Source organism: Leptidea sinapis, chromosome 34 (assembly GCF_905404315.1).
Source record: "Leptidea sinapis chromosome 34, ilLepSina1.1, whole genome shotgun sequence".
NCBI lineage: Eukaryota > Metazoa > Arthropoda > Insecta > Lepidoptera > Pieridae > Leptidea > Leptidea sinapis.
Window position 1 is genome coordinate 10,496,895 of NC_066298.1, and position 23,377 is coordinate 10,520,271.

The window sequence follows — 23,377 nt, forward strand, 5'->3', positions numbered from 1 at the left end:
TGGCAATTAAGTTATAAGTTTAACATTGCCCGTGATATATGTTGCAGAATATCTGTCCGAAGTGATTTGCCAGCTAAGCTTCATTACACAGGATCGTGGATAGATGGGTAGCATACCGGCGCCTTTTTCTGCTTTTAAATAGTGGTGTGTAAGTACTATTTGTAGCTAGTGAAATTACTGGGATAAGCTGAGCCTTCGAAGGGGACAAGTGTGATGAAGCAGAACTTTCTTCAGAGTTTCTTGCGCCGCTTCTTCTCTCTCAGAGCGCCATTTGTTTCCGAAGCGGTAGTAGTATCTAGTATATTAGAAATGACATCAAAAAAATTCTTAAGGAAACTTTTTTGAGAAAATAAATGCCTTTTATGCCTTTGGAATTTTCTAGATTCCTAAACGGTACTATTGTAATGGTATGAATAATGAAGCGTCGCTGGTGCAATAGGTTAAATCGTTGACTATCACCACGGAGCCCCAGGTTCGATCCTAGACCGCTACGTTTATTGGGTGCTTTATAACGTCGGCAACACAGAGTTTCTCTGCGAGATGGAATCAGAAATGAGGAGATCCGTAGGAGACCAAAGTCACCGACATAGTTGCGAAACTGAAGTGGCAGTGGGCAGGACACATAGTTCGACGGACAGAAGGCCGTTGTGGCAGTAAAGTCCTAGAATGGCGACCACGAACCGGAAGACGAAGTGTTGATAGGCCCTCCACAAGATAGATGACGTTCTGGTCAAGATCGCCGTAATAGGTTGGATGAGGTCAGCGGATGTCTTCCGGCTGATGATGATGGAGGTCGGCAACGCTCTCGTGGTTCTTCGGGTGTTACAAGAGAATGTAGGCGGTGTTGACACAACATCAGGTGAACATACGGTTCACCTGCTCGTTTGTTTTCTTCTTTCATGAAAAAAGAAATGGGCAGACCGTATCACTGACCACTAACACCAACAGGTGAACATCTTATGGTTATGTTTCGTAGCTGTTAGTGTTTGGTTAAGTGGCTTTAATTCGCACATCTCTACACAACGCCAACGAATAAAGCCGATCGGAGACTTGATCTTTTTAACTTAAGCTTTTTTTACCAGTGGGAGGCTCCTTTGCACAGGATGCCGGCTAGATTATGGGTACCACAACGGCGCCTATTTCTGCCCGGAAGCAGTAATGTGTAAACATTACTGTGTTTCGATCTGAAGGGCGCCGTAGCTAGGCTACTAGCTATATTACTGGGCAAAGGAGACTTACTATCTATCATCTCAAGGTGACGAGCGCAACTGTAGTTTTTGAAAAACCCAAAAATTCTGAGCGACACTGCATTTTAATGGTCTTGGCGTATCAATTACCATCAGCTGAACGTCCTGCTCGTCTCGTCCCTTATTTTCATTAAAAAAAATAATTAAGGAAATAATTTAGGGAGCACCTGCCAAGAACAGTACTCCATATGAGTCCGAATTTGCGTCTCACTCAATGGCTTACGTAAAATAATACGCGTACCAATTAAATTTTCATATATGTACCTTGGTTCTGGATATAATCGCTTCTAAAATAAATCTCCTGATTTCATAACAGATAACTAACTGGGTTTTTTCTTGCAATATCGTTCACTCATTAGCCTGTAATAGGTTTACCATCAAACACCCTAATTGACACAAAAACTAACATTAAAGTTCCATTGTAAACATTGTATATATTCTAGGGCTGTCAGGTTTTTTTTGTATGAAAATAAGGGACGAGAAGAGCAGGATGTTCAGCTGAAACTAATTGATACGCCCTTCCCATTACAATGCAGTTCCACTCAGGATTCTTGAAAGACCCGGAGATTCTGAGCACCACTACAACTGCGCTCGTCACCTTGAGATATAAGATGTCTCATTTGCCCAGTAATTTCACTAGCTACGGTGCCCTTCAGACTTCTACTGCTTCACGGCAGAAATAGGCATCATTGTGGTTCCCATAATCTAGCCGGCATTCTGTGCAAAGGAGCCTTCCACTTGTTCATATTATAGTTTTTAGAATTCAATCAAAAAAACATAGTCTGATAGACTGTTGATTGAATTCATAAATATGCTTAAGATTTAAAGTTTAAAAAGCTAAAAAACGGTCAAATTCGAATCAGATCAGCGTCAAGTGTTTTATAACAGTGGGAGAACACCGTCTGACCAATGTGAAGTAAACACGACTTGGAGATCAAAGTCAAATAAACTATACTAATTAAACTAACCGGTTTTTAATAGTTAATATAAATATATATATTAAATTATTGGTAATTATATAATTAACTATTAATTAAAAATAAAAAAATATTAATAATCTTCTACAAATTCGGAAAAGGTAGAGATCGTGAGAAAAGCACACAAGAAACTTAAAGGCCACTCTTTTCAATCTCGAACATGAGTCATCATCTGTTAAGAGATCTTTTTGTGGACTCCGTAATAAGCCTCTTAATTGGGTCCTCTATATTGGCTTCCAAGACCGGCAGCGCATCTTGCAAAGTCTTGCAGTGAGGTTTTCTGAAGACCACTGTCGGGTGAGCAATACAAGCGCAGTTCAGCGGACTTCTTGCGAAGTGGACTGTGCGTTGGACTAGGAAACTAAACTGATGATGCTGCACCGCTGACGACACTTAATCCGGTCCTTGTTTGTAGTCTAACTGGTTCAACCGGTTTTCCTCCTCTTCACAATTCGTTTCGCGGCGCTATTGTTTGCATACGGAGCGGAGTCATTTGGTATCACACACTTCCGCGAACTGTGAAGGCACCGGCGAAGGACTGGGTCCGTTCTTCAAAAAGGCGCCGTGAAGCGAAGTGGGGAAGAGAGAGAGCGTGATAGGAGAAGGATAGATAGATAGATAGTGGCGTTAACAGTTGTTGTTGTTAATTGATTCTTCTATCTATAAAACTCATATTGTTTTGGACAAATTGTGGACGGCAGTTGACGGCATAACGTGTTAATTCTTTGAATAATAATTAAAATTACAAGGGTTATTCTTATATGTGCAAATGTATTAGGATATATAGTCAAGAGTAGGTACTTCTATGCCACTGCCTATTACACTGCATTGTACCTACTCTTAAGTTTCTTAACTATAAGGTGTGGTACAAATTAAATTTGTATAATTATCACTTTAACATAACACATTGTAAGGTGTAGTGTTGAGTAAATGTTCTTTTCATTTTTCAATCCAAGTGAATTCAGATTTCACACTTTTCCTTCACGATTCCATAAGCTACTCTCCACTCATCGAACAAAAAACGTGGTCTGTCTTAGTTTTATACTACGTTTGACAGCCCTAGTAATACACACAAGCAACACATTACATTGTCACGCGAGCGACGTTCTCACGGCTATAACGTGCCCGGTGTTGCAACAACGGAATATAGACCGTTAGTTTGACGTAAGATGATATGACGAGCGCGCTTTTAATTGATTACCTTACCTTAGGGGTGTGGGGGTGGAGAATTCGCCTTGAAAAATGTTTAATTCCTCAATCAACGGCAATCTTATTACTACAGAATGTTTTTTCGAGTTGCCGCTTGAATGGGCGGGAAATGTAAATCTCTGGTGAGTTGTTTCATTTTTACATCATGGAATGGCAAAGGTATACACATACAACCAACGGAAAAAATTAAAAATTACAAAATATCACTAGATAATATATGTATACGCTCACTTGACTGGAGGAGTAAGCTGGTGAATGCATGAAAAGAGCGTTACGAAAACTGTGATCCGGCGAGGCGAAAGGAAGTGGAGAGGGAGATATAAGTTTTGAAGATAAAAAGAGAGACAGTAACGTTTCGTATTTTAATGAATAATATCAATATAACATTATATCATTCTTTGTAAAATATATAAATAATAATAAATATAATTAAATTATGATACGATAAGTTAGATCGTTTCTGTAATCGTAAATGTCAAATAAGTTTTGCTTCAATCGCGCATACAAATTACACGCACACAATTTTTTTATTTTATTGCTACATATTTTTATTTTATTTTATTTTTTATAATTTTCCAATATTTACTGACAATATGCTTACTTTGTTTTTATGTAGGTATATAATATATATTATACACACAGACTTTCAAACTATTATATATTTTATTGCCAGTAATTATCACAAATTTACATAATTTAGACAAAGAATATGAATAATAAGCGAACAAAGAGCTAAAACACAGGGAGGTCACGATATTCTGGTCGCATAGTTAGCGGCTCCATTGTTCCGCGCTTTTGCAATAATCGCCTAAAAGTCGAGCACATACAGCTCATTATCCTTTGTTGTTCCATAACCTACATTTGTTGGTGTTGTGTAAACATTGTTTGGAGGTTAGGTCTGTAGAACTAGCACCTGATCTTTTTGATGTGAACCATCTAATGCGGGCTAGACCATGTTGACTTCACGCTTGTAACTTTGCGACTGAATGGAGTCGACACAGCTCTAAATATAATATTTCAATTATTTATATATTGGACAAAAAACAACAAATACATAATATCATAAATCTTGGTTAACAAATAATATATTGAGCATATTACTCTTACTAATTACTTACATTACGATTAGAGATTGAAATTTACAGAATTTTTACATTATGCTGCAAAGTAAGCAAAACTAGCGGGATATAATAATATCTAATATCAAATCGTACTATTCGCAGTAACCTATTCGATAGGTATAAATTTTGAAGAAGATGAAAGCCGTAAATAGCCTACTACTCGGTTAAGTCGAGTTAGTAAGTCTTATATTGGGCGATGTATATACTTTTACAACATGATACCAAAAAATGTTCAAAACAAATGAGTTACGTTATGGATATGTGACGTAATGATGCCAAAGACTGGGAATGGAGCCAACACCCTCAGACTATTTAATTATAAATGTTTATTGTACGATATTACATTGTAACCATATTTTTATGAAAAAAACAGCGCACTGAGTTTCTTGCGCCCGTTCTTCTTAGGTCTGAGGCACACTATTTCGAATGGGTGATAGTTTTCGACGTTCAAGTCATTGTATGTCTCACTTTGCATAAAAAAATTTGAATTTCGATGCCTTTTAAAGGATGTGTTGCGAGCTTTTGAATGGCGTCTGTTCTGAGCGTAAAGGTCTCTAAGTCGTATGGATTTGGGAACGCCGAAACCAACAGTGGTTATGCGAGGTAAAAGTTGTAACAAGACGAGCATGATGCGGGGAGTTTTTAAATTTTGACGGAGTAGAGAAAATGGAGGTGTAACCTATGTTATTATTTGTAATCGTGTATATTGAAAAATTATTTAAACATTTTTCTAATGTTGAATTGTGTTTTGAGTTGATGATCTCATTAGCAATGCTCTACAGAAATAAAATAAAATAGATATTTGGAGGTTACGATAGGTAAGTTCGGCTATGTATGATATATCGTCGGAGTCGTTCCCTTTCCTAAAATATGGTTGAGGGAGGCAATGGGTGGCTCATGCGTTATCCTCGTGAACGGGCGCTTCTTGTGGCGGCAGTATGATCCTGATAACAGAAACTTTCCTTTATGTTTTAAAATTAAAGTTATCATATTTTTTACAATCGTTAATAAAGTGCCCACTAAAATCCTTTATTTATTTACTGTGTGTGTGGATTGATGCATCTACTGTACTCAATAACTCTAGTTTTTACGTATTAATTTACATTTACTTTTTTGACTTACTTACGAGTTATACGAGTATAAGGCGTTAGGTATTACTTTGACGTTTGAGTAATTTTGTTGCATCACTTTACATATATTGTAGTTGAAAATATTTGTAGAATGATAAAGATGTTAATGTTGATTTAAAAGAATGGTAATGAATTTCTCACCTCTTATCTCATTAAAGCTCAACGTTTTCCAAAGTGGCAGTAAGTGAAGAAAGAAAAGAAATTGACATTCGTAAGAGTCATTTACATGACCTACAAGAATAAAGTAATTTTGATTTGATTTATGCCGTACGCGCAAAGACCCCAAATCTCTACTCAACGTCAAAGAAACAAAACGATCGGAGATGACTTGATTGTCCACGATTCGAGTGGCTCTTTGGTGTATGTGGTCAGATGGAAGAAGCTGGTACTGGGAAGCGCCCGCCCAGAGGCGAGAATAGTACTCTACAGCGTGCGGCCGAATTTGCACCTTATATAATTGCAGGCGGTGGATTGAAGCGAAGCACTTTCTCTCTTTACCGAGCGCAGCAAGCTATTTAGAGGTCAATTTCCAGGTGACCTCGTCGCTCGTTATAACGGCGCCAAGATTACAAACACAGATTATGGCATGTAGGGGAGAATTTAAATCGAGAATACGTACGACAAAGGGACACTTTGAAAGAAAATAAAAATCTATGTCTTCTAAGAGTTCAGCTGGATTAATAGGTATTCAATTTTACATACCTGACTGTATACAAGGACTAACTGAGTACAAATTTAAGATATATATTAAAGCTTATTTGACAAAGAAGGCTTACTATAGCATAGTAGACTAGCTGATGCCCGCGACTTCGTCCACGTAGATGAAGGGTTTTAAAAAATTGATAAGCAAGTTTAGAATTGAAGATAATCTCATGTCCTATTCCAGTTCCCGTTTTCAGAATATTACATGAATCATGTTTCGTGGAATATTGCTATGGGAAACTAAACCTACATAGATATAGTTATAGCTCATCGACGCTAATTTCAGTTTTTCATAAATCCCGCGGGAACCATGGATTTTTCCGGGATAAAATGTAGCCCAAAATCGGTTCATTAGCTCCGGCGTAAAAGCGTAACAAACAAACTTACATTCACATTTATAATATTAGTAGGGATTATATAGAGGACAATGATGCAACGTCTTGTCTGGTTCTGCGGAGGCCACCTAAAATTGTATAAGATATATTAAATAGGCTAAGTTGATATATGATTTAAAATATGGGCTGGGAGTTTTTTATCAGGTCTTCTCCCCATGTCAAAGCTCCTTCACGAACTGATGTCGCTTCATGACGCTTGCCAAGTGTTGTTGCAATACGTTATGTTATTCTCGTTCCCTTTGGTGAGTGAAAATATTTCTATTTTTATTATATTATGTTTGCAACATTCGAGCCTTTACATAGTCTCGAATTCAGACCCAAAGTTGTTCCGGTTCTCGTCGACATTATCCGGGATGTTTGCTGAGACGCGTGCTGTCATTCATATAGCTTTAGCCATAAAAACCTTGGAAATATTATACATTATAATACAAAAAGTGAGCTTCTTATGCCTGCTCTTTTCAGAGCTCAAGAAAATAATTTCCGAATAGGTAACAGATTCAAACATAGAAAATCCAATTTTAATAAACGCTTGCTTTAAGCCCAACCATAAGAGCACCAAAGGATTTACACCGTCGCGGTCGTCTCAAGTTCTAATAACTCATCAATAGATAACTTATAACTCTAGATAGAGCGTCTTGCTGCTAGACATCCAATAAAAAAGGTACGTCTTACACTCGCGATTTGTCTTGTGCTAGTGTGAGTGAATCGCTCAAAATAGAGGTTAAACCTCAATATTTTTCGTGTAAATGATCTAATAACGCATCGTCCATAAATTTTAACACACATAATTCAATTTGAATCAAAATTATACAATATAATGTACAGTTTTAAATATCTTATTGCGCAACTTGTATAAGTAATATTATCATTAAGAGTAAAACTGAATAATATTTGTTCACTGTTACGCCCTAGTAAAACCGGTTCAGAATTTCATTCTAGTTTGCAATAGGACATAGACGTTTCGAATTGATAACATATATTTCTGGTACCGGGGTGTTGTAAGTGAAGTAGAGCGGGACTTTAATTAATAATGGGCTCCGTACCTGACGAGGACAAAGAGGAGGTTTAAAATATTTATGACAGTTAGGGATCCTTACTTGAAGAGTAACTGGTAAGGCCGGTACGCTGCTGGGGTAAAATCTCTTTTTTATAATACAATAAGCGACGAGACGAGCGGGACGTTCAGCCAATAGTTATTGATACGCCCTGCCAATTACAATGCAGTGCCGCTCAGGATCTTTTGCACAATTGCGCTTGTCACTTTGAGTCATAAGATATAATTAGTCATAAGATAAGTCTCATTTGCCCAATAATCTCACTAGGTACGGCGCCCTTCAAACCAAAACACAATAAAGCTTACACATTACTGCTTCACGGCAAAAATAGGCGCCGCTTTGGTACCCATAATCTAGCCGGCATCCTGTGCAAAGGAGCCTCCCACTGGTCTTTGTATTGATTAGATCGATGAACGAGACGCAAAGTAAGCTCAAACAGTGAATAACATTATAGTATAACTGACAAAACCTGAATGCCTTGGAGAAAGGCTAAGTGCCAAATAAGACTGCGCCTTAGACAGAAATATCGGTGAGATTAAACAATCTTTTTATTTTTATTACTGTTCTGTACCTCTAACAATACGGTCAAGTGCAGGTTACATACATGGCAGACATTTTGGAATCAACTATCTTGTATTTTATTGTTTTTGGCACAGCATACAAACTCTAGCAGAATTTAAGCTGTCTCAATTCCGAGTGCACTAATAATAAGGGAGTACCAGTCTCCAACTACCCTCATCCATCCAACTGCAACTGTAATCAACTGCGATCAATAACCCCGCCTGCTAAGCGTGGCGTTTATGGCTAAACCCCACAAAATGAAGACACATTAATGGTTTAAAAATAGTAAATTGCATCCACATTATGTATACATCTGGCATTCTGCAACTGTGCCTTTTGCGAGACATTTATGCACAATTCTCTAGAATTTATCTATATAGCCACATAAACGAATTTGCTAGACTGTCATAACCATAATGTTAACACCAGGATCTGATATAAACTTGCCTGAATGCCTACTACTCGGCTAAGTCGAGTAAGTAGTCTTTTGTGGGGCGATGTATATACTTTTACAACAAGATCCCAGAAAATATTCAAAACAAATGTATTACGAATTTTAATAAATCTGCTAAAAACGTTTGTGGGATAACTTCTTAATGATACCACAGATTGGAAATGGAGCGACCGCCCTCGAGCTATGAAATAATAATTTTTATTTATTATTTAATAGCCAGCCTGTAACGATAAACTAATGAACAAACAGAAGCCCACTGAGTTCCTTGCGCCCGTTCTTCTCAAGTCTGAAACATAATTTTTCGAATGGATAGTAGTTTTTGACTTTCAATAAGTGACATTATATCCTATTTTTAATAAAAATATTTGATATAGAAGCAATTACTGGCTAAATGTATCCCAGAACCAACAATACTTGGCGACCTGCAAGATTAGAGCTAGTAAAGACCGCTTCTATTCCCTTAAAGGCCGGCAACGCCTCTCATGACCCCTTGCGTTGCGGAGGTCTTTGGACGTTTGGTCTTTCAGTTTGCACCACGTAACACTCTTGCCCCCTCTCATATATAAATCAAATATTATATTCAATGTTATCCAATAGAATGACAAAAACTGTGCAAGTGCGAGTCGGAAACGCCCACCGAGGGTTCCGTACATATTATTTGGTATATACTTTTAAAAAAGATATAAGATTTTTTTTTCATTCTTCGTCGTAAATCGAAAACAATATATATATAACTATATAAAACTATTTATAAAGCAGTATAAAATATTCGCGTTTATTATTTAAGCTATACATGAAAAAAAATAAGTAATTACAAACAAACAAATTTTATCAATTGGATTTTCAGCAGCTTTTCAATATAGACGGAATTTAAAAATGGCATCAATATTAAGTAAGCTATGCTTACTACTTTTTAAATTTCTGTTTAATATCAAATGCGAGACGTTAAAGAGATTTAAGTACATGGAATGGTCATTGGTAAATATTTCAAACCATATACTTACTATTTATTAGCGTATATACGTCAAGGCAGCGGGATAATGCGTGACCGATTTTAATTTATCAATGTATGCGGTTAGCTGGTGGTTTAATTATCTAAATGCTAGTGGCTGACGGTTTATGACATGTCAATCAAAATCGGTTAAAGAAAGTATGTTTCTGTATCTCCGTTACAAAATATTCTCTCTCGCACGGTTTGTTTGTCTATAAGCTAGCATGTTGTAAGTCTATGTTTCATACAAACAAGTCACCGACATGTCGAGGTCAACTGTGTCGCGTCACCATAAGTTTGTCTCCTACCAAAAATAGCTCAACGGCTATCATCACGAAGTCGAATACTAAAAACCAGGGCTATGATCTACCATACAGTAATGTTAATACGATGGAAATTTATTCTGCAAGCGAATCCATTACAACGGGGACGACATAGCCTACGACAATGTGGGTTATATCATTTAGTTCGACTGACGCACCATAGATAAAACTGAGTTCATTTAAAATTCAAATAGGAATCACGAAACTATTGGCCGACGAAAATATTCAAAAAGGAATAGATGAAAAATTACATTTGTACCTATGATTGGTTGTGACTCAGAGGGCTATGGAGAGAGGGCTATGCTCGGAGTTTCCCTGCGAGATCTAATAAGAAATGAAGAGATCCGTAGGAGATCCAAAGTCACCCACATAGTCCAAATGATTGCGAAACTTAAGTGGCAGTCGGCAGGGCACAAAGTTCGACGGACAGAAGGCCGTTGGGGCTGTAAAGTCCTCGAATGTCGACCACGTACCGGAAGGCCAAGTGTTGATAGGCCTCCCAGAAGATGGACCGACGTTCTTGACCAGAAAGTCAAGATCGCCGTAATAGGTTGGATGAGGGCAGCGAAGTACCAATTGTCATGGCGATCTTTGGGGGAGGCCTTTGTCCACTAGTGGACGTCTTCCGGCTGATGACGATGATGAAGGTCGGCGCTCTCGTTATTCCTCTGGTGTTACAAGAGAGTATTGTCTGCGGTGATCACTTACCACCAGATGACACTTATCTACACTCGTTTCTCTTTCTTCTTGCAATAAAACACATTTTTTGTTAATCAATCTATTAGAAAAAATAGAGAAAATTAGTTTCTTCTTTTTATTATTTATATTAAGCGTTTTTTGCATAACTGTAATTAATATTCTTTTAGCACATACAAATTAGATTTTATTAGGCGAGTCAATATGTGACGCAATAACTTTTGATAAAGACTTCAAAAAATGCAGACAACGCTCCTGTGATATCTCTGTTGTTGCAGGAGAATGTGGGCTACCGTAATCAATTAAAAAAGTGATCAAATAAAAAAAAGAGTGTGAGATATGACCAACGGTGAAGGCTTTTCTATCTTACTTAGTTTAACAATGTCAAATAAGAGTCAAAATTATAGACAAATCGCGAATGATAATATTAGTACTGCACCTTTTTAAGTTTTTGACAGCTATGTATAATTCCGCCATTTTATCATAAGATGTACGTGAAATATACATATGCGACACAACTGAATCGATTTATAAAATGTGTTCAAACATCTAAGGTCGTTCGTTCTATTCCAAATTCAAATTCACACACGTCCGTGTGTCAAAAACTGTACGCTTGCTTCCTGCACCCTACCCGCCCTTGAGAACGGCCACTTACTTTTTTCAACTGCGTTCCGTTTCACACAGCGGCGGCCGGTATAAATAGCCGCGGCGGCGAAATGAGAGCAATCAGTAGCCTTCGAGCAGTCTACAACAGAAGTGCACGATGAGAGTTCTGGTTAGTCTCTAATCGCGCCGTGTTTAGTGTCGAGTGCTAGTGTTGTGCGAACGGATTATCGATAACCGGATGTTTGTTTTGTTTTCCCAGATTGTTGCCGCCGCCTTCCTCGCCTGCGCCGCAGCCGCGCCCTCCGGCGCCCTGCTGGCCGCACCCTATGCCCACGGCTACTCCGGCCTGGCCCTCGGACACGCCGGCCCTCTGGCCTACGCCGCCGCACCTGTGGCAGTAGCTCACGCTCCGGTCGCCGTCGCCCCCACCATCCCTCCCGGTGATCTCCAGGGTGCCGCCATCGACGCCCACGTGGAAGCCTCCGACCATGCCCGCGCTTCCGTCGACGCCGCCCGCGAATACCACGACCAGGCCTCCGAACTTCAAGGCCGCGCCGTGAACGCCGCCGAGGACCACGCATGGCAGGCTGTCGATGCCGTCCAGACCGCCCAGGCCCAGATTGATGGTGCCGCCGCTGGTGTTGCTCCCAACGTAGCCCGTCAGTTGGTCGGCCACGCTGCCCCAGTTGTAGCCGCTCCAGTGGCTTACGGACACGCTGCATACGGCGCCCCAGCTGTCGCCGCTTACGGTGCCCCGGCGTACGCTGGTCACGTGGCCGCCCCAGTCGCCGCATACTCTGCCGGCTCTCACTCGGTCGCCACCCAGTCTCTCTCCCAGACCCACCCAGCCCCAGTAGTCCACGCCCCGATCGCGTACGGCGCCCACGCTGGTCTCGCCCTCGGACATGGCCTCGCGCACGGATGGTAAACTGTGATACTACCACTTAGCCAAAAAGTTTTCTAATACTCAAGTTCGGAATGTTTATTTAAATGTAAATTTTTTGTACAGACAGACAGAGGCGAGGATGTGTGAATAAATGAAATAGTAATTTATATAACTCACTTGTTTTACTTTCTGACACTATTTACTTAGATTTCATTACACTATATTATATGAAATGGTTAATTTTACTTAATCAAAGTTGCACAGGAGATCTAACAATACTTTATTTGAATAATTATAAAATCTAAATGATACCATAGATTTATAAAATATTATTCTGATAAACTACTATTATTTTATAATGCTAACTATTTGAATCTGTTTTTGCAATATTTTTAAATTTCTTATTTTTTAAGCTGATCAACTTGTTGGTTAAGAACTGATAGTTTTTATTTCAATAGCATTCTTTTAATTACTATTATAATAAAATACAACTATCAGATAGCAATTTGTCCTAGAAAGCTTTTGTGAATACGTCTGAAGATTTTATCGCAAAAAATGCAACTATCTATAGTATCAACCCAATTAACTACAGCCCTTTAACGTTGCAATTACGCAAAATGCCATTTGGTTATGTCCATAAATTACTAAAATGCCAACGTGACATTTCAAGTACTTAACAACGAAAATAGATCGCTTTATCTATATATGGACGCAGTATTAACCGGAAGTCTACACGGTCAACCTTGAATTGTATCGATAAAAAGTCGACAATATGATTCGATTAAATTAATGGCTATGTTTTGATAAATAACAATTTAGTTTTTTGTAATTATTATATTTGAAGTTGAGTTTAAATAAAATAATATTGTAGGGAGAAATGATTAAAAGTTTTTGTTTGTCTGTTTATGTAACATATAGAAATCTATATTATCAGTGAGTTACATGGAGTGGACGATATTTAAAATAATCACTACTAAAATTGCAATAAACTAAAAGATACAATAAACAATAACTTTAAAGTATCAAAATATTCCCAGTAGAAGTAATTATTGTGATTGTACTGCGAAAACAGTACAATCACCACTAAACATTTTAAAGATTAACAGTTCTATTTAACGATTGTGATGGGTAAAGTCAAAGTCAAATAAACTTTACTTAATACAGTTCAATCAGTTTCTTTTAAATTACCTACAGAAGCTACGATATCTTCCTAAAAAGTAGAGTTCGTGAGAAGAACATACAAGAAACTCAACGGCCAATCTTTTGTATCAATTAGAGTAATTTATAATGGCTTTAATATACTGCTATACCTATCCCACCTTCGCACACTATTGAGAGCAAACTAATTAAGCTGGGGCCTTTTTAATATTTAAGAAATCAAAAACATCATAACGTCGCGCTAAAACAGGCGAGAAAACCAATCTGGAGGGACTCAACTGGAGCCACGATGACGATCCCCGACAATCGTCGGCAGCAGTGCTCTGTGAAAGGCTCGATCACCTTGCGTTGCGTCGTTTCATTGGGTGTGTTCTATCAAATTTATCACGGGGAGTATTCCGAAGAGCTTTTCACTTTAATCTCGCCGCCGAATCCCACCTTTGCACGATACGCCACAAATTAGGATATCATCCCCACAATCTGGGCATTTCTCTATAGTGCGGCTTTCGAGGAAGCTTCTGCCACGTACAAACCGACTGTGAAATGAAATTCTTTGCGCAGTTTTCCCAGGTCGATAAAATAAAGGTACATTCAAAAAAGCGTACTCCTCCTCCATAAAGTCCGACAAGGCTCCTACTATTCCTCTAGTGTTATACTCTTTACAACTTTACAATGACGATTACAACGTAAACGACATCAACGCGATTAAAATTACGGACTGTCGCTCTTTACTCGTATCAAATCAAAATCAGGACACTTATGAATGTCAAAAGTTTTCTTTTCTTTTTACATTTATCACCACTTCGGAAACGGTTCAGCTTTTTAATGAGAAGAAGTGGCAAGAAACTCATGTTTAAAAGATTAAATCAACATATACCCTACTATTATTAGTAACAAAAAAGGTTTGTATTTTTGTATGTATGTACTTTTTGTTTTTTACGAATAAACTCAAAAACACCATTATCAATTTTAAATATTCTTTCACCAGTAGAACGATAAAAACGTGGTCACTGTGGAAATTTAATGATAATTTAAATAAAAAAAATATACAGAAAACAGTGTAAATGGCAACATTTATTTACGACACTTTGCTGTTAAAAAAACAACAAACAAACACATTAAGATTTTATTTCTTATTTTATCAAGCTCAGCCTGAAGGTGCTTTGAAAGAGCAATTATTAAAAAAAAACATAAATATATTCAATTATTGACTAGATTTATCCATTCCAGTTAATTTACTGGAATGGTTTATCCATAAGTTTATCCAATAATAAAATTACAACGTCAACTATAACAAAAACTCATGAATTAACATTAACAACATCAATTTATATGCCAATGTAGTAAAGACTAAATACATAAAATTTTTGTCACTATTTAGTATATAAACAACACGGCCATACTGGTTTTCGAGCATAATTATAACACGGAAGCTAGCGTGCTTTTTGTTCAACCTTCGCATGAATCTAATGCTCGGAGAATGTAGAGTTCGCGTCTTGCGCAAATACTAGGCGTCAATTAAGTCGTTATAATATGATTAAAGTTATTTATGTTTTCAAGAAAAATAATTTGTTACTACACCAAAAAACAGAGTCTGTTTAATACCACATAAGAGAAGTGAAATCTTTGTCAGGACGAGGATAATAATACGACTTTTTTGTTCTATGTAATAATGTGATAACATTTAAATATTAATAAATTGAAGAATGCTAAATTCTGCTCTGATTGACGGCTTTTTTGCCTAACCATGATTTCACCAATGACAATTTAAACCGAGTTTAAGAAAACTAGTTCACATGCCAGTCTTGATCTCGATCAAAGAAAAGCGATTTCACTAATACATTCTAAGCGCGTTCACAAGAACGTTTACATGTCAAAAACAATAGTCAGCATTTTAACGTGTTTAGGCATTAACTGCGTTTGTGTTTGGCGCACCCTGTATCAGCTCGAACCTCGAGCCATTTGACCGCATTCGCAGAGCTGCTCGAATTGTCAGGGACCTTGTGCAATTTATCGCGGGGAGTGTTCCGAAGAGCTGTTTCACCTGATTCCTGCCACTGAATTACATCTTCGCACGACACGCCACCAATAAGGATATAATCCGCACCATCTGGATTTGTTCCTCCACAGTGCGATTTTCAAGAAACTTTCTTGCACGTACTAAAAAGCTATGGAATGAGCTTCCTTGTGCAGTGTTTCCGGGACGATACGACGTTCAATAAAAATGCGTACACCTTCCAGGAAACTTGTCCTGCTTTTCCATAAAAAAATTTAATTATATCATTTTAATTTCAACTAGATACCTCTATGCTTTCTAGAGATGAATGGTCTTGACTGACAGACGGACTTTTTCCTTTTGAGGTACAGAAACCTAAAAATGAATACGATGAGGACAACTGAAGTTTCGACTAGTAATCGTCAGTGGAGTCAAAAACCCAGAATTCGTCTCCTGCAAAACTTATCCAATCGTAACGAAATTTTGCAAACTGAATAAAAAGGAAATCCGGCCGGATTTGTACCTAAGCTTCAGCCGTACCTATATTGAGCCGTTTTGAGCACAGTTTGAAATAATCTATCTCTTACAAAAACAGATAATAATGATACTGATTTCACTTGAAAAAAAATTCGTGTAGGGTAGAAAGGAAAAAAGGGAGAAAATTGTCGAGAACATATGGTATGGAAAAGTTGCAGCTAATGTTTTCTCTAAAGTTAGCGCCTTATGTAAAAATATAGCGTTGATTTCTTCAGTCGTTCTATACATTTAAGTTAGGAGTTATTTATTACAATAACACTAACATAAAGCTGAATATAAAAAGTATAGTATTTTCTTTGATTAACGCGTGTAAATGTAATTATGTTATAAGATTTCAGGGGGCAGTCTGCAAAGAAAAGGTCACGAAACGGGTTAAATAAAATAATAATAAAAATAGATCCTTTACGTTAAACGAATTAAAAAACATAGTAACAATTACACGCGTTTTAAACCTTTTAAAAGTATTTTATTTAAATATAATAAGTATTATAATTATATTAATAATGTCATTTTTAAGAGGACAACGCATAAGTTATAGCTTGCGCGAATTATATATGCAATATAAAATTATGAATGAACTTTTATTTTCAACCTAAATGTCGTATATTAATACCGGATGTGTAAGGTCGTTGACCGTTCATCGCAGTTCAAATGAAACCGATAGGATTTCGTCAACATCGCGCTAAATCTTCTTGAGCATAAATATAGTAAATAGTGTAATAGAAGAATACTATCCTCATTACGGCGAGACTAAATTTAAAATGTTCATGTGTGCTTTTTTTACAGATGTGTTAGTGAGTTAGTGAAGTGTGTAGTATTTTGCTTTCCGTATGACAAATATTGTATACTATTTATAACCTAGGTCCTAAAGAATCATTGAGAGCAAAATTCAAAGAAATTAACATCTTGACTGATGCTTCTCAATTTAAATTCTTGATAATGTAATGTATGTTCATAGGCATATAAGTGAATTTGTTAGAAACTTTAATTACCATAATGTTCACACCAGGAACAGACATGAACTTATAATGCCTATAAATCGGCTAAGTCGAGTTAGTATGTCTTTTGTGGGGCGATGTATATGCTGTTACAACAAGATCCCAGAAAATGTTCAAAACGAAAGTATAAGATATTCAATAGAATAACTAAAAACGTTTTTTTGGTAGAGGTTACTATAACATAAATGACTTTCTTAATGATTCCACATAATAAGTTTAATTATACAATATTACTTTGTATACATATTTTTTGATGTGTGTTTGATGTAAAATTAATAATTATTTTTAATATTCTTTACTTGTATACCGTTTCATATTATAAGTTCCAGGTGAAGTAACTGGCTATAAAAAAATATAAAACTATTGGTTTATTTATGTGCTAACCGTAAACGACACACACAATGCAAAAACGTCTCGAAAGTAATTTACCTGTCATTATCTATTATTATTAATAAAAGCATGGGGTGACTGACATCGAACGTAACAAAGAGTTCAATGCTAGCTATTTATAAAGGTAGAGTTTTTACAAGCATTAAGTTAATGTAGATTAAATAATATCATACAATACTTAGATTTACAATTTTATAACGATGGATATTCTAAATATATAAAGTTTAAAAATATCTGTTTGTTTTTGTATTTTGTACCTAAATATAACAAAATACTCAGTTGTTACACCAGAAGAATCACAATAGCGTTTCCGACCTTATAAAGCAACCATATTATGACAGTAATCACGACCATCATGTACACGAAGCATCCTTACACAAACAATGAGTTCAAGCTCTAAAGGTTGATGCATCCAATATACGATAATTTATATTTCTACAGTTAATTCTTCATTACTTTTTATGAAATATTTTATATTACATAAACAAGACTCATATATAGGATGCAGCACCTCACAATCTTAGTTGTTATGTATATTACTGCCATTGAAAAATACTCTATTTGATTGAAAAGAATGGCCGTTGAGTTTCTAATATGTTTTTCTCACGAGCTCAACTTTTTACGTACATATGGTAAATTCACTAATTTAAAAGAAATATTTGTAGTGACGATTCAAAAGCGCTTACTTCACACCTAATTGAATAAAGTAAATGTCAAATAACATTGACTTTGACTTTGAAAAGCGTCAAATAAACGTACACATGAATTCGAAAACTAAAAGCACATGTTGCGTACCTACGATTACCATTTAGTAATTTGAAAAATCTTGATAAAAGATATGATATTTCAATAAAAATATCATTTCTCGTAAAGTTTTAAGACTAATTTGGTGTTAGTAAAAATGTAGTATTACTATTTTCCATCTAATATAAATAAAATCCGGATAAGTTAGTGAGCCGGATAAATCCGGACAAGAGTCTAAGAGTCCGGACATGTTCGGATTAATTCAGACGGATGGTACCCCCAGGCGTATCACAATGTATGACGGGTCAAGATCAAATCGAAATCTCGCGGTGGCGAGAGTCAACGGTTTTACCTAATGCATCACCGACGCTCTACTATTCCATATTTCATAAAACTTTAACGCAAATAAAAATAAAGTATTCAAGTATTCTTCAATAGAAGATAAATATGACCTTCTATCATTTATCTGACATTATATTGCTTGACATTGCCGAAAAGTATGTTAACAAGGATTGAATTATACAGTGTGTTTTTTTTAAGTGGGACAGTATGGGGAAATCCTAAAGTATAAGAGATACAGGGAAACTGTTTTAGGAAACATTAGGTACTTTTTTGTGATAAAAAAATTGGTATAGTCAAAATTTTGGTCAAGTGTGAGTTGTCCCTAAAAATGATTAATTTTGATGAAATTTTTTTTTGACGCACATCTACTCAGTTTCATGAGGGGATCATTTTATTGTATGGGAAGAAAAAAATCGGGACAGCAGAAGTTAGGTAAATTTAATAAAATAATTTTACATTAAAGTAAATGTTCACAGTGGCCTTCCTCTTGAATGCAGGCACGAGCGCGTTTCAGAAGACCTCTGGTAGCTTTAGACAAGGCGTTGTGATGTATGTTGTTCAAATGATAATGCACTGCGTCGTTTAACTCTTGTACCGAGTTGTATCTGCATAAATTCGACCTTTAAGGTACCCCCAAATGAAAAAATCCAACGGTGTTAAATCGGGTGAACGTGGTGGCCATTTAATAGGGCCATTTGTGCCCATCCAGCGATCAAGAAAATGTTCATTTAAAAATTTTTTAGTAGCGATACTATTGTGGGCACGGGCGTTGTCTTGTTGGTAGATGATATTATTCAAATTATTTAATGGAATTGCCATATCTGCTAAATCCACAGCTATGTTTATTATTTCCTGATATTTTTGACTATTCAATGTTCCATGGTAAATTTTAATGGCAAAGATTTTATTATCTAATATTGCACACCAACAATTAAAGGAAAAGCGGACCTGGTTATGGGTTGCCGTAGTTCGGAAGGGGTTTGTACGTGCCCAAAAATGATTATTTTTTCTATTGTACATGCCATTGTTTGAAAAATTGCATTCATCTGTCCAAATAATCCGGCTTGGAAAAGACGGGTTTCTAATCGAGCATGCTACAAACCACTGGCAAAATGCTAATCTCCGGTCAGTGTCTCCTGGAAGCAATGCTTGTACAAGATAACCTTCTATGTAACACTTGTACTTGTAAGCCTTCAATACCTTTCGTACTGTAGATCTATGCACACCGATATTGTTAGCAGCTTCCCTCAATGAGGCTTTTGGGTAGGCTTCAAAATATCCTAAGATTGCGATAGTTGTAAATTCATTTATTACTGAGGCTCATCTCTTCCGTTTTAGTGTAAAACAGCCTTCCTTTCTTAAATTTTTCACCAGTTTGTCAAAAATTTTGCGGTTCGGTTGATCGCGGTCCGGATAACGTTCCCGATACCACTGTAACGCATTCACAGAGCTACGATAATTTACAAAATACGATTCAATTAAATTTACTTTATGCGAGTTTGATAATTCCATGACGAAAACTTAACACAATGTTAAATTTAAACAATGAAATATCAAGTAAAATTGTTGGTTTCAAGAAGTTCCAAATTTAATTTTTTTTTTTTTAATTAGATCCGTAAGGTGCTCGGGTAAGAATACCTTAAAGTATTTTAATCCTTTTTAAACCAAATAAAATGTTCCAAATTCAAATGTAAAACTGGACTAGGCAATATTTTTTTAATAAAAACCTTGCAGTGGGAAGTGGTAGGCAATTTACACGGTAATGAAAACGATTTTCTTAAATTTGACTAACTTCTGCTGTCCCGATTTTTTTCTTCCCATACAATAAAATGATCCCCTCATGAAACTGAGTAGATGTGCGTCAAAAAAAAATTTCATCAAAATTAATCATTTTTAGGGACAACTCACACTTGACCAAAATTTTGACTATACCAATTTTTTTTCCACAAAAAAGTACCTAATGTTTCCTAAGACAGTTTCCCTGTATCTCTTATACTTAAGGATTTCCCCATACTGTCCCACTTAAAAAAACACACTGCATACTTAAAAAAATTGTTTTAATGACCTTTCACTATCCCCAAATATACTCTCAGTCTGGTTTGACAACAATGTAGATTTAAAGATATCTCATGTCATACTAATATTATGTAGATACATTTGTATATACGCACCTATATCTTTCAGTATCACAAAATTCGCACGTAGCTTTTGCAGAAGCGCGCGTTCGATGTGACATCTCGCACGCAAGTACTAAAACCATTTTGCCATCCATATACACGGAAACCAGTCCCAGATTTAAGGCTTCGTACACACTGAGCAATAGTTAAACTAAATATGAAATAATTATTTAAATCAAATTATAAATATTGAAAGTCGTTTGTTATAATAAACTTAACCTCATAAACGTTTTTAATAATTCTTTTAACATTTTTTGTGCAGTACATTTTCAGAGATCATGTTGTAAAAGCATGTAATAAATTATTATACGTACTTAGTAATGAATAAAATTAAAATAAATACAGTAAATTAGTTGCTCTATTAGTACAAAAATCGTTCGCTTATTTTGTTGTATAAATTTGGGGGATTCCCTCAATCCTCCTAGGATTTAATTATAAGAACTGGAGTTCTTCGAAATAGAACAAATCTGGAAGTGATTATGCTTTATTACTACTTAATAATAGAAAATGTTTAGTGAACACTTTGCGTTAATGTCGTTACATGGTACGAACTGTGTCGTAGCGCGTTTTTGTCGCCTGTGTGGTACAAAATTGTATTGTAGCGCGTTGTTGTCGTCTATATGGTACAAAATTGTGTCGTAGTGCGTTGATGTCAATAATATGGTACAAACTGTATATATATGTGTACGGTACTGTAGCGCGTTTATGTCGTCTTTATGGTACAAAATTGTTTCGTGTCGTTTTGATTGTGTTCGTTTTGATGTCAATATGTTATAAACTGTAATGTAGCGCGTTGATGTTGTCAATATGATACAAACTGTATCGTTTTGATGTCGTCTTTAAGGTAGAAACTAAGCCGTAGCGCGTTGATATCGTTAATATGGTACACACAATGACGTAGCGCGTTGATGCCGTTAATATGGTACACACAATTACGTAGCGCGTTGATGCCGGTAATATGGTACACACAATGACGTAGCGCGTTGATGCCGTTAATATGGTACACACAATTACGTAGCGCGTTGATGCCGGTAATATGGTACACACAGTATCGTAGTGCGTGGATATCGTATATATAGTATAGTGCACACGTTATTTGGCGCATGGAGCAATTTACTGCGTGGGTAATGAATGACACTACACAGTCACGCTCGAATATGTAACAAGCGTTCAGGTAAACGGTGCGCCTTCAGCCAGAATAAAATTTAGTAGAGTAACTTTGAACAATTTAATAATAAATACTGTATATGTTTCTCAATATTTTTATATTTTGGTAAATAGTATATTTTAAAGAATTACACAGAGCAATGTGGTTGGACGCGAACAACTTTATACGATAAAGCGAGAAAATGCCTCGATAAAAACGGTATACAACAGCACAGTACAAAATCAGATATTTAAAAAAACTAGTTATTTTTCCAGCTCTCGTTTTTCATTTTGTATAGTTCATTACATCGATCCATAATATATTATACCTACTGTAGTTCGTAGTATAACGACACTGTTATGGGGTTGACATTATATGGGATTTATTGGATCATCTTCTCGTACTCTTTTATTGACATAAAAAAACTTACCTATATTATTTCGCATGATAGAAAAGTTCAACTATCGAATTTCATTCCGGCAAGGAACCACCGTCCGCATATGATATATCTCTGAAGGAATGTTAAAATAAATTTTGACACGGCAACAAAATATAATTTATGAGTACCAATTCTACTTAATAATGATTAAGTACTTTCACAGCTTCGTGAAGAAATAAGAATAACACTAAGGTATTAAATACTCTAGGTATTCAAAATTACATAGTTTTTAAAATAAGCAGTTTAAAAAACCGTCATTCCATACCAAAAACTGTTTACGTTTTGGTTTTGGGGAGCGCGCCGCAGCTGCCACTCTGTATACTTATATATATCGTGTAACGGTCCTACATCCGACATTCTCGTGTAACACAAGAAAATCTGAGTTTTCGTTTAGCGCTAGAAAATATGACGCTTAGCGTGTAGACAGCCCGCTTAGCAAGTGGCCCGAAATATATAAACATCGCATACAAAAGCTGTATTACGAATCTTTTTTCATTTCTGCACCAAAATACAATAAATTGCATCGAAACAGTCCTTGGATGTATGACAGTTATGACAAATAACAATATTAATACGCAAAATATCAAAAATCATATCGATTTATTATGAATATCACAATATATCCTTGCCTTTTGCGCAGGCATTCGCTAAAACTATTACAATTAAAAAAAACCGAGTTTAAACTTGTTTGACATTTAAATAACACATTCAAGATATTTATATCTGTCATTATGTACAAGCCCTAAAGTCGTAATGTTCTGATAATGTTTGGCGTAAATGAAAACCGGTTAAGAGTGAGTCGAAGTACAAGACAGATATAAATTAATTTAATACTTCCCATTTTTTTATATAAAGCAAGAGTACGTAAATGTCAAATCTTCGTCATGTCTTATTACATAGATAGAATCTATTTTCTAACTTCTGTTAAAATGGTTAGTTGAAAAAATTTTTGAAAGATTAATTTTTTGTTTAAATTGTAGCGAAACTTTTTGCATGTTCCTTTAAATTTGGCGAATAGAAGACACCACTATAAATTTAATATCTAGAACTACTTTCGACGCAATAAAACAAATATCATTACATTTCATGGCCCTAA

The 23,377-nt window shown here is 36.1% G+C and overlaps 2 protein-coding genes across 2 annotated transcripts in view; one reads left to right on the top strand and one right to left on the bottom strand.

The window, feature by feature from the left end:
* The window catches only part of LOC126975056 (WD repeat-containing protein 7-like), a 72,348-nt gene extending 51,638 nt beyond the window's left edge, over nucleotides 1–20,710 (bottom strand). The window contains exon 1 of the mRNA XM_050822855.1: nucleotides 20,690–20,710. The gene's annotated coding sequence lies outside the window, so the exon portion shown is untranslated. The remainder of the gene's footprint in view (nucleotides 1–20,689) is intronic.
* LOC126975098 (cuticle protein 38-like) lies at nucleotides 11,580–12,525 on the top strand. The gene is made up of 2 exons (XM_050822914.1): nucleotides 11,580–11,636; nucleotides 11,727–12,525. Exons 1-2 carry the CDS (start codon nucleotides 11,625–11,627, stop codon nucleotides 12,393–12,395), a joined length of 681 nt encoding a protein of 226 aa, XP_050678871.1. The 5' UTR covers nucleotides 11,580–11,624; the 3' UTR covers nucleotides 12,396–12,525.
* Nucleotides 20,711–23,377: the final 2,667 nt, after the last annotated feature.